We start from the raw sequence: 11,458 nt of genomic DNA on the forward strand, positions 1-11,458 counted from the left end.
TAAAAAATACTGTGCTCTCATTGTGCTCTATTGCGAACAATCACATATGGGTTACACAATTTTTAAAGATCAAATTAGGTGAATTGGCTCCTGATTAGGTTGTTCAACACGTTTCAGTTTGTTCATACTTTTCTCCCTTAAACATCTTAACACAATGCGGGTTTGGCTTTCTATCATTTGTTTTGTTTTTGAATTCTTCATTATCTACCAAATTGTTAGTTTTAGTGGCCATTTGTCCACGCTTTCACCAGTTCGGAGCGTATTGATTCACCTCATCTTTCATTTGAGCAGTTAAATAATTTTGTTTCCTCTTTTCATATATTTGCTTGCAATATGGCATAATAAGCACAACTTTAACATCAGACTGTGGTTCTCCATGGAATGCTTAGCTTTTTTGACATAATGTGGCCTTTGGGGTGTAGGTGGGGTGTGAATGGAGGAGGAGCCATTTTTAATTGTAAACAGGAGTGAAGCAAGGAAAGAAACCTACATGTTATACCTTTTATGAGGGTTAATAATCCCTCGCCATGAAAAGCACCTAACTAAGAAACATTAACTGCTTGTTCAAATTTAGGGTTTGCTACCGTGGTTTGGATCAAAAACCAGCATGCACATGGGGTACCCAGGATCGAGGCTGGGAACCACTGAATAAGAAGATAACATTTTTTTTTCCTTTTGACTTTCCATTAAAGCTGTCCAAGGTCTTTCAAAAGGATGCAGAGCATGAGATGGAAATGAGGATAGAGATCCAAGGCATGAAGCAGGAACTCGCCTCCATAAGTATGATGGATGAGTTTGCCAGATATGCACGACTGGAGCGCAGGATCAACAAGATGACTGACAAGTTAAAGACCCATGGTAAGACTCATATCCCTTTTACAAGTAGCCTTTTTTTTTTTTTGGCTAATGCTGTGGACAAATTCAAAGTTATTCACTATATGCTGCTTTGATTGTTTTGCCTTTTAAATTTTTTATTTTTTTATTTTTTTCATTTGGCACCCAACATGGGGCTAAGCATGTTTAATTCTCACCCCGGTTTGGAACGGGTAATCGTCTGCAACCACAGTGACATTCATGTAGGAACCATCCTGCCGACTTGGGAGAGTGTAGGCCTCCATGGCTCACCTCTGAAACACGTGGTGTCTCCCGCTGTTTCACTCACTCTGCAGACTTATGTCGGAGGAAGATCTTAATTAGTATGTGGCTTTAGTGTGTAGCCCACAGGTGCCCAATCAATTGGCAGAGGATAGTGATGAACACGGACCTCTAACCAACTGAACACTCCCGTACAGATAAAAATGCATATAAAGAGGTTAGCTGGTGGACGACTGAAGTATGATGCAAGGAAACAAGGGGAGACAAACTGGTGGCCTTTACAATGTATTGTAAAGCGAGAACATTTCCATTTTTGTTTATGCATAATATAATATTTAAGTCTGAATAATTACTGAGAATGGTTATTAAAATAATGAACACGTTTTTTTTTTTCGCTTTATCGATTAATATGTATTAAGAAACAACATGTTAACTATATCTGACATTAGCAATTGTTTTTCTTTTTTTCTTTTTTCCAGTGAAATCCCGAACAGCTCAGCAGGCCAAAATTAAATGGGTGGTGAATATAGTGTATTATGTTCTCCAGGTAAGTTTGAATGTGACCTTTGCTGAAAATGTGAAATAAATAAAAAAAGAAGTATACAGAACTGTGCCAGGTCCTCCTGAGGAGGGATATTGATGATGTTGAAAATGGCTGCCTTGGCATTCAATATCAGAATTAAACCATATAACTTTCCTATGTGCTAAGACCTTGCCATAGGACTGTGCCTGCCTGTGCAATCATAAATGCCCCCCCCCCCCACCTCCACAATCTTTAGTTATTTAACAGTGGTAGCACTGCTGCCTCATTCTTAGAAAAATAGCAATTGTAGTAAAAATAGTAATTGTAATGTGGCCCTGGAAATGTTTATTGGATACACCTTTTACCCACTCTTAAACGATTTTATTAAGTTTTATGAAAAGATAGTATCAGTGTGGATGGTACATTTAGTGAGCTAGCTAGTGAAGCTTGCTAGTTTGCCAAGTTCTTGAATTACATATGTTCTGCACTACCTTCTGTCTCCTGTCAAAACCTTTCCAGTCCTTAGCTGCAGTTATTTGTATTTACTTTATTTAGATTATATTACATACAACATGTTGTATCCTTACACACTACCTATTGGCTATCTAGCCAACTCTTGACTGAAATGTGACTCTTGACATGGGAAAAACAACAGATTGCTTCTTGAAAGATGTTCACCACATATCATTACAGTACTGTAGTTTTTGTGCCGAGTTATCGTATGAGAAGGTACTGGTGTGCTCTGTTTACTAGGCTGCATTGATGATCTCCCTGATTTGGAAGTATTATGCCGACCCAGTGACAGTTCTTCCCAGTAAGTGGATTGCCCCTCTGGAGCGGTTGGTCGCTTTCCCATCTGGAGTGGCAGGTAATAATAATAATAATAATAATAATAAATGTATTTTATATAGCGCTTTTCATAGTCTCAAAGGTTCTTTACAACACAGGGAAGAAACAATCAACAAAAACCAGGGTACAAGCATAATTATTTAAAAAAAAAAAAACGGACAAAGATACGATAAAAAAACAAACAATACATAAAATGCAGTGGGACCAGTGGTGGTAGGAGGGGGTGTGATGGACAGAGGGGGAAGACAGACATCTAGGGAAGGCTCGGGAAAAGAGGTGGGTTTTCAGGTGTGATTTGAAGTAGGTGAGTGAGTCTGAGGTACAGATGTCAGGGGAGAGGGCAGAGTTAGAGGGTAAGCCCTGATTATGGTGTGGCCAAAGCCCTTGTTTAGAAGGGGAAACATTTCAGAATGGCGCATTTATGTACTTTGGCAAAATATGTATATTTGAAGTATGTCTTTAAAAAACATTTTTAAAGCTGAATTTCACTAGATGTCTACCAGCCTCATTTTGTTCAGCTTTTTTTTTTTTATTGTTCAATCCTCAAGTGAAAAGTGACTTGGGTAGATTTCTCCCGAACACTTTAAGTAAATTGTGATTCCACGTTTCTGGAGACTTTGGAGCTTGAAATGAATCCCTTCCCTTTAAAAGGGGTTTGAAGTAAGTTCTCCATTGGTACATTTTTAAGGTGGTCTCTGAGTTGTCTGTGTGTCTGCTTGCACAGCAGTATCTGCAGATTACCTGCAGATCGAGCAGTGATAGGCCATTGCTTCTGTGCATTAAAGAAATCATCTTGCGTCGCTTGTTTTGAATGGCATATTGGTTTCATATTTCTGTTTTGATTTGTTATAAATAACTATGAATAGGTTGATAAATAATTATTAATCCTTTGCAAATTGTACATTTTTAACACACTTATCCTCGGTCCGGAAACACTGCACATGATGGTTATTATGTCTCTCAACTTTGTTTCAGGTGGAGTGGGAATCACAACCTGGCTTGTGGTTTGCAACAAGGTAGTGGCGATCGTACTGCAGGCTGTGGGTTGAAGAAACTGGACTTGATATCTGCTTTCTACAGTGTTCAAAGATCAATGATTAATGGGTATTGTGAAAAAGTAATTCCTTCCTGTTCATGTTGAAAAAATTTGCCATTAAATTATTCTGTTCAGTTCATCTCATGCTGACTTGAAAACATACAAACTTCAACAGTACATAAAATATACACTATATTGGCGATAATCTGAGCAATATGCTTCAGGATATATCAGCATTGACCAGAATATTTCTTCTGGGAGCAATTTGTTGAAATGAGATTGGTGGGGGAAAACTCCTGTTTCCCGTAGAGAAAAAACAAAAAATGTGTATGAATACGTGTGTGTGTATAAATATACATGCATATATACGCACATATACACACACAGTTGGCTCCATAATGTTTGGGACAAAGGCAAAAAAAAAAAAATTTATTTATTTTTTACAATTTTAGATTTGTAATGAAACTATTCCCATGTGGTTAAAGTGCACGTTCTCAAGTTTATAGGTAAACTTGTATGGGTATCACTGTAGAAATGACAGCACTTTTTATACATACTCCCCCCCCCCCCCCCCATTTCATTCTATTTGTCCAAAAGAATGGTCACCATAATGAAGAAAAACCACCCAAACAGCAGCCCAACAGACCAGAGACACTTTTCAGGAGGCAGGCTGGCCTGGATGTGTCATTGCCTACTGTCAAAAGTAGTCTTCACGATCAGAACTACTGAGGCTACACTGCAGCATGCAAACCTAGTCAGCCACAAAGACGGGTTTCTGGCCAGGTTACAGTTCGCTAAGAAGCACTGAAAAGAGCCCGCAGAGTTCTGGGAAAAGGTCTTGTAGACCGATGGGACCAAGATGCACTTGTATCATTGTATCAAAAGGAAATGCCATTATCCAAAGCCCCCCCCGCCCCCTCATCTGTGAAATATGGTGGTGGCGGGTATTATGGTTTGGACATGTATGGCAGTCACAGATACTGGCTCACTTGTTTTCAACGATGCTGTAACTGCTGATAGCAGCAGCTGAATGAAATCAAAATGAAAATGTACAGAAGCATCTTATCTGCTCAAGTTCAACCAAATCCCTCCTAATCCCACTTCACTGTACAGTAAGACAGTGATCCTGTAAAATACTGTTAAGGCAGCAACGGTGTTTTTCAAAGCTAAAAAACTCTTGACTGCCCCCCAGGACAAGCAGGAGCTGAAGATGGCTGCAGTGCAGGCCTGGCAGAGAATCACCAGAGAATATACTCAGCACCTGGTGATGTCATTGGGTCACAGATTTAAAGCCGTCATTGCATGCAAGGGATATGCAACAAAGTACTAAGTACTGCATATGAAGTGCTGTAATTTCTACATGGTCAAACCAAAATTTACTTAAAAGAATACCCTTAAATAAAAGCTGAGAATGTGCACTTTGTACCACCTGTGAATGGTTTTATTACAAATCTAAAATTACAGAGTGCAGAGCCAAACCACTGGCAAACTGTCCTGGGTGTATTCCTGCCTCTCGCCCAACGCACGCTGGTATAGGCTCCAGCACCCCCTGCGACCCTGACCAGGGATAAGCAGGTTAGATAATGAATGGATGGATATATGTGTGTGTGTGTATATATATATATATATATACACACACACAGTATATATGTGTGTGGTGTATTTGTCCTCATTATTTATTTATTTATTTTGTATAACCCCCAATTAACAAATAATGTTAATCATAACTCAGCCATGTAAGATGGTGAAATTTGTCAATGCCTCTGACTTTACTGCACAGTGTGTCTTTTGATTGCTTTGGGAACTTCCACAAAGTTGTCTTGAGGATGCAAATAAACACAACACTAGTGTCTTCTTCCTCCTGTAAGAAATGTGTCACATCTTGTTTTGAATCCATCTACTCTCGAAAAGGGGATTATCCACCGGTGGAAGTTCAAAATATTGTGATTCCTGGAAGCTGTTTTGAAAGTCAGTAGTAATATGAGTACCTGTGTGGGCCTCTGAATTGGCATTCATAGGTGACTTGAACAGTTATTCTGCCACCTTCAGTTCATATGCACTATGGCCTGGTGAGACTTAAAACAGAGCTTCACACTTTCATTGTTCAATACAGATAAAATTAGTCCGGGTTCAAGTTAGTATCCTCTTGAAACGGGTGGGCAATATGGCCTAAAAATTGTATTACGACATTTCCAATATCCAATATTGTGTTAATATTCATGATGGTCTTAAATAAATATTACCAGTCCAAAAAATGTATTTACAACTGCAGGCGGTTTTATTATCTACTGACACTTTCAAACTATTAAGGCTCAGTTTACTGTTAAAATTTGAAGTACCCCTTAGAAGAAAGGAGTTGCTTCACATTGTGTTTTCTGAACACAACCCTTAGACCTGGAAGTTCAAATCAAATCAGATTTTATTTATATAGCGTATTTCACAGCAATTGTCACAATACGCTTCACAGACAACCCTGGCCTAAACACCCACAGGAGCAAGCCTAAAGCAACAGTGGCAAGGAAAAACGCCCTGTGGCAGATGGGAAGAAATCTCGGAAGGAACCAAGCTCAAGGGGGAAACCCATCCTTCTCTGGTCAGCTCAGGGTGTAGATTGATGACCAACATGGTCAGTCAGTCAATGTTTAAAATGTTCATATTGCGGCTCAGATGATGGGCGGGACCGGGTGACGGTGGTGGGGAGCAGCAGGTGGCAATGGATGTGGGCAGGGTGGAGGTAATGATGAAAGAGGGGCTGGACCGCAGTGGTGGGGGAGACCAGATGACAGCCCTCTTGAAAGTTGGCAAGAGCCCCGCCGGCAGCACGGGGAAGAAAGTAGAAATGGCGATTAGGGAATGTGCAATAGAACAGACGGTGTTCAATAGAACAGAAGTTATTTCCTGTAAGTCCTTAAGTATTCCCTTAAGTTCCATTATGCAAGCACTCCTTAGTGACCAATTTTTAACTACCTATGTCAACCACTTGGGAAATAATTTGGGATCTGCAATCTCTAACTCGGCCAATTCAGACACGATATCACAAAAAAGTGATCAACTTCTCAGCATGTGAGATGTGCATAGATGTGGGAGGAGGAATGCTGAGAATGCCAATGAGTTCAAATGCTGGTTGCTGATTTTACGATACTGAATAAAATTAGCTTGCGACCCAAACAATTAGATGATGGACTTGTCTTGAAATGGATTTTAGTCATTTATATGCATTCTATATGCATAAAGTGCATTCTCCTCGGCGTGACTAGAGCTTCACTTCCGTCCCTCTGAGTAGCTAGTCTAAGTATTGTTTTGCTTGTTAGTTGTGTCTTGTGGCCTTAATTTGCCTTAGTTTCTTTAAATTAGTCGTCTTTGCTTGTTGCGTCGTCATATTAGTGATTTGTAGCCAGCTGTTTTTACCGGTTAAACTCCTAGTCTTGATTGATTGTCAGCTGTGCAATATTGGTAGTAATTTGTATCGCGTAAGTCTTTGATCGGTAACTTTGTTTCATCCCCGTTTTATCTGCGCAGCTGTTTTGGTTCAAGGTATTGTAAATTGCTTGTATTTGATCCGTTTAGAGCCGCTTATCGCTACATTATTTGAGTAATTACGCGGCACTTCAAATAGTGTTTCTGAGCGACGCTAGCGTCGCTCCTCCTCAGTTTTATGCAAGCTCTTCCCATCTCTGTCTGCTCTCTGCCCTACAGCACCCGGTTCCAAAGACGTGGCCCCCCTAAGCGACGGAACCCAGCTAACCTCTCCTACCCCCAGCTGTCTCCCTGCAATAACTGCACAGTTGCTGGAGGACTTTGGAACTGCCAGTCTGCTTCAAAGAAGGCTGATTTCATCTCAGCCTATGCCTCCCTGCTCTCCCTTGATTTCCTTGCCCTCACTGAGACATGGATCACCCCAGAGAACACTGCAACCCTGCTGCCCTCTCCTCTTTCTTTTCATTCTCCCACACTCCCCGACCATCAGGCCGTGGTGGTGGCACTGGTCTCCTAATCTCTCCCTCCTGGAAATACTCAGCCCTACCTCTCTCTGACCTACCCGATTCAGTTTTGAATACCATTCTGTTTCAATCACCTGTCCAACTAATCTATACATTGTTGTCATTTATCGCCCCCCAGGTCCACTGGGAAACTTCATCGATGAGCTGGATATCCTACTCAGCTCTTTCCCTGAGGACGGCACCCCACTGATCCTGCTTGGAGATTTCAACCTCCACCTGGAAACATCCCAGTCTTCAGCTGTCCTACATCTCCTCCACTCCTTTGACCTCTCCCTACAATCATCTCCCCCTACCCACAAGGCGGGCAACCTCCTCGACCTGGTTTTTCTGAGGAATAGCCCTTGCACCGATATCACTGTAACCCCTCTGCACACCTCTGACCACCACTTCGTTTCCTTCTCCCTCCCCCTTGCTCCCTCTCACCCACCTTCTCCCCCCACACCCACTGTATCTGTCCGCCGCAATCTCTGCTCCCTCTCAACCTCCTCTCTTGCTTCATCTGTCACTGCTGCCCTCCCTCCTCTCGAATCCTTCACTACCCTCCCCACTGATTCTGCATCCACCTCCCTACTTTCCTCCCTTACATCTGCTCTTGACTCCCTCTGCCCCACTGTCTCTAGGCCAACACGTCCATCTCCTCCCCGCCCGTGGATGTCCAATGCCATACGCACCTCCAGGGTTGGACTCCGTGCAGCAGAGAGGAAGTGGAGGACATCCAGAGATGCTTCAGACCTCTCTGCCTACCAATCCCTCCTTGCAGCGTTCTCCTCCACGGTGACTGCTGCCAAGGTAAACTACTATCAAACCAAAATCCATAACTACCGTTCTAACCCTCGGCAACTGTTTTCTGTCTTTTCCTCTCTCCTCAGCCAGCCATCTGCACGCCCTCAGTCCTCGCTCACTGCTGACGACTTTGCAACCTTCTTTGACGAGAAGATTGCAGTCATCCGCAACTCCTTCTGCACTCCACCTCACCCTATGCTCCCCTCCCCTTGTCTCTCCACTCCTCTGCTTACGGTCACTGGCTCCCAACTCCCCACCCCTCAACCTGTACTCTCCCCTCCCTCACCATTTCCCCTTGTTTCTCCGACTTCTCTCCCCTCACCGATTCTGAGGTTTCACAACTCCTACTTTCCCATCGCCCCACAACCTGTGCCCTTGACCCCATTCCCTCACCACTCCTCCAGGCAATCTCACCCGAGATTCTCCCATTCATCACCTCCTGGTTAACTCCTCCCTGACATCCGGCTGCTTCCCGTCAACCTTCAAGAAGGCCCTCATCTCCCCCCTCCTGAAAAAGACCACACTAGACCCCTCCATCATTGGGAACTACAGACCGGTATCTCTCCTTCCATTTCTGTCAAAAACCATTGAACGTGCTGCATCAAATCAACTCTCTGTGTTTCTTTCACAGAATGAGCTCCTCGATCCCCATCAGTCTGGATTCAGACCAGGCCACTCGACAGAGACCGCACTCCTCTCTGTCAACGAAGCTCTCCACGCAGCCCGAGCAGCCTCCCTCTCCTCCGTCTTATTACTTCTGGACCTATCGGCAGCCTTCGACACAGTCGACCACCCCACCCTCCTGTCCTCCTATCTGCAATGGGGATCTGTGGCACAGTCCTCAATTGGATTGAGTCTTACCTCTCAGATCGCTCCTTCCAGGTAGCCTGGGCTGGTAAAGTATCTGCGCCACACCCCCTCATCACCGGAGTCCCACAGGGCTCGGTCCTTGGTCCTCTCCTCTTCTCTCTCTACACCTAGTCCCTTGGCCCTGTCATCACAGCTCATGGTATGTCTTACCATTGCTATGCTGATGACACACAACTGTTTCTCTCCTTCCCACCCTCTGACACACAGGTCTCAGCCCGCATCACTGCCTGCCTGAGTGATATTCAGAGCTGGATGGTCCGCCACCATCTCAAGCTCAATCCAGGTAAGACAGAGCTCATTTATATTCCGGCTCTTAACTCCCCTCTCTCTGATCTCTCTATCTCCCTAGGTAATACCATCCTCACACCATCACCCTCAACTAGAAACCTTGGCGTGGTGATGGACAACAGACTGTCCCTCACCGAGCACATTTCAGCAGTGACACGTTCATGCAGGTTCTTCCTGTATAACATCCGGAGGATCCGCCCCTTCCTCACAACTTACTCAACCCAACTCCTCGTCCAGGCAGTGGTCCTGTCCCGCCTGGACTACTGTAACTCCCTGCTTGCTGGCCTCCCAGCATCATCTATCAGACCCCTGCAACTCATCCAGAACGCAGCAGCGCGTCTGGTCTTCAACCTCCCCAGACATTCCCACGTTACCCCCCTACTCACCACCCTCCACTGGCTCCCCGTGATGGCTCGCATCAAATTTAAAACATTAGTGCTTGCCTTCAAAGCAGCCAGGGGGTCAGCCCCTCCCTATCTACGTCAACTCATCAGACCCTACACCCCAGCTAGACCTCTCCGTTCTGCTGCCACATGTCGCCTGGTCCCTGCCCCGGCTCGCACCAGCACCCGGTCACGCCTCCTGTCTGTTCTAGCCCCACGGTGGTGGAATGACCTTCCTGTGCAAGTCAGAACAGCAGAGACCCTGGCCGTCTTCAAACGTAGACTGAAGACTCACCTCTTCAAGCTACATCTCACCTCATCACCCCCCACTACCCTCTAACATTTTTTTTCTATAAAAAAAAAAAAAAAAAAAAAAAAAAAAATTAGGGTGTACAATTCACACTTATACCTAAGCAAAGTTATACCTATTGTAGCTCTCTTGCAGGAATGTTGTAAAGCACTTGTCTCTGAGTTTTGTAATGCACTTGTTGTAAGTCGCTCTGGATAAGAGCGTCTGCTAAGAACCTATAATGTAATGTAATGTAATGTATATTTTAAGAAATTGTGCCGTTAGCGTTGACAGCAAATGGCTGTTCGGTAGAGAAGCACATGTTGTGGATGAGAAGAAGGACAGAGTGTCTTCAAAAATGCATAGATGCTTACCACATGTTACCCCGCCCTGGGCATGTCGAAGTGTCCTTGAGCAAGACACCTAACCCCTAATCCCTAACTGCTCTGGCAAATGAGAGGCATCAATTGTAAAGCGCTTTGGATAAAAGCGCTATATAAATGCAGTCCATTTACCATTTACCATTTATTTGCTGCTATGCATGCACCTTTTTTGAAGCATTTAGGTAATGTTTTGGCTAGTTCATTCTTGTTTGAGAATGCTCTCTCTCTCTGTGTGAATGAATTAAAAACCCCAGAGTAATCCAGATTTCCCATATCTCCCAGTGTCCAGCTCTTCTGTCCCTACCAAGGTGGTCATGGCATGCTACAGTAATAATTTGAGATGATAAGCATTTGTTCAGTGTAGCAATGCATAATGTGACAAAATAAGTTTATTTCTTGGAACAAAAAATAGCTTTATGTCTGTTTCATAAATAGCTTTATGAGAGGGGACTGAAAATCCATCCACCCATCTATCCATTTTATATACCCACTTATTCCTGGTCAGGGTTGTGGGAGTTGCTGGAACCTACCCCAGAATGCATTGGGTAAGAGGCAGGAATACTGACTGAACAAAGAGCACAAAAATAGGCATGTGTATTTTCTATCGACATCTGAATGCATATGCAGCTCAAATCAATACTTATATTTTCATGCCAACTCCTCTTTTTTGTATTATTGTTTGATTTGTATGTTGTTCGATTTTGTCACCAGGCAGAGGAAGGCTGTCCTTATGCTGAGTTTGAATTTAGTGTCTGCGTGTACTCTGTGAAGGCAATCTATTCTTCCTGTCAAAACCCATACATATTGTGGCCACTTGGTGGTGCTACAACTTTGTATAGGCAAAACATTCTATAGTTATTCTCCTTAAATTGTTGACTCCATTATCGATAGAAGAACAAGGGACAGTGTGTGGTAGCTTTCTTTTTTCTTTTTTCCTGCATGATCTTAGATTTAGAAT

At 43.5% G+C, this 11,458-nt stretch overlaps 1 protein-coding gene across 4 annotated transcripts in view; it reads left to right on the top strand.

Annotated features, from left to right (window-relative positions):
* Nucleotides 1–3,642, top strand: part of get1 (guided entry of tail-anchored proteins factor 1) — a 40,561-nt gene extending 36,919 nt beyond the window's left edge. For all 4 annotated transcript variants that reach the window (XM_064349932.1, XM_064349933.1, XM_064349934.1 and 1 more), the window contains exons 2-5: nt 693–858; nt 1,575–1,642; nt 2,372–2,486; nt 3,443–3,642. In XM_064349932.1, the coding sequence (XP_064206002.1) occupies nt 693–858; nt 1,575–1,642; nt 2,372–2,486; nt 3,443–3,516 (423 nt within the window). In that variant the 3' untranslated portion in view covers nt 3,517–3,642. The remainder of the gene's footprint in view (nt 1–692; nt 859–1,574; nt 1,643–2,371; nt 2,487–3,442) is intronic.
* Nucleotides 3,643–11,458: the final 7,816 nt, after the last annotated feature.

The sequence above is a fragment of the Anguilla rostrata genome, chromosome 9, assembly GCF_018555375.3.
Source record: "Anguilla rostrata isolate EN2019 chromosome 9, ASM1855537v3, whole genome shotgun sequence".
NCBI classification, from domain to species: domain Eukaryota; kingdom Metazoa; phylum Chordata; class Actinopteri; order Anguilliformes; family Anguillidae; genus Anguilla; species Anguilla rostrata.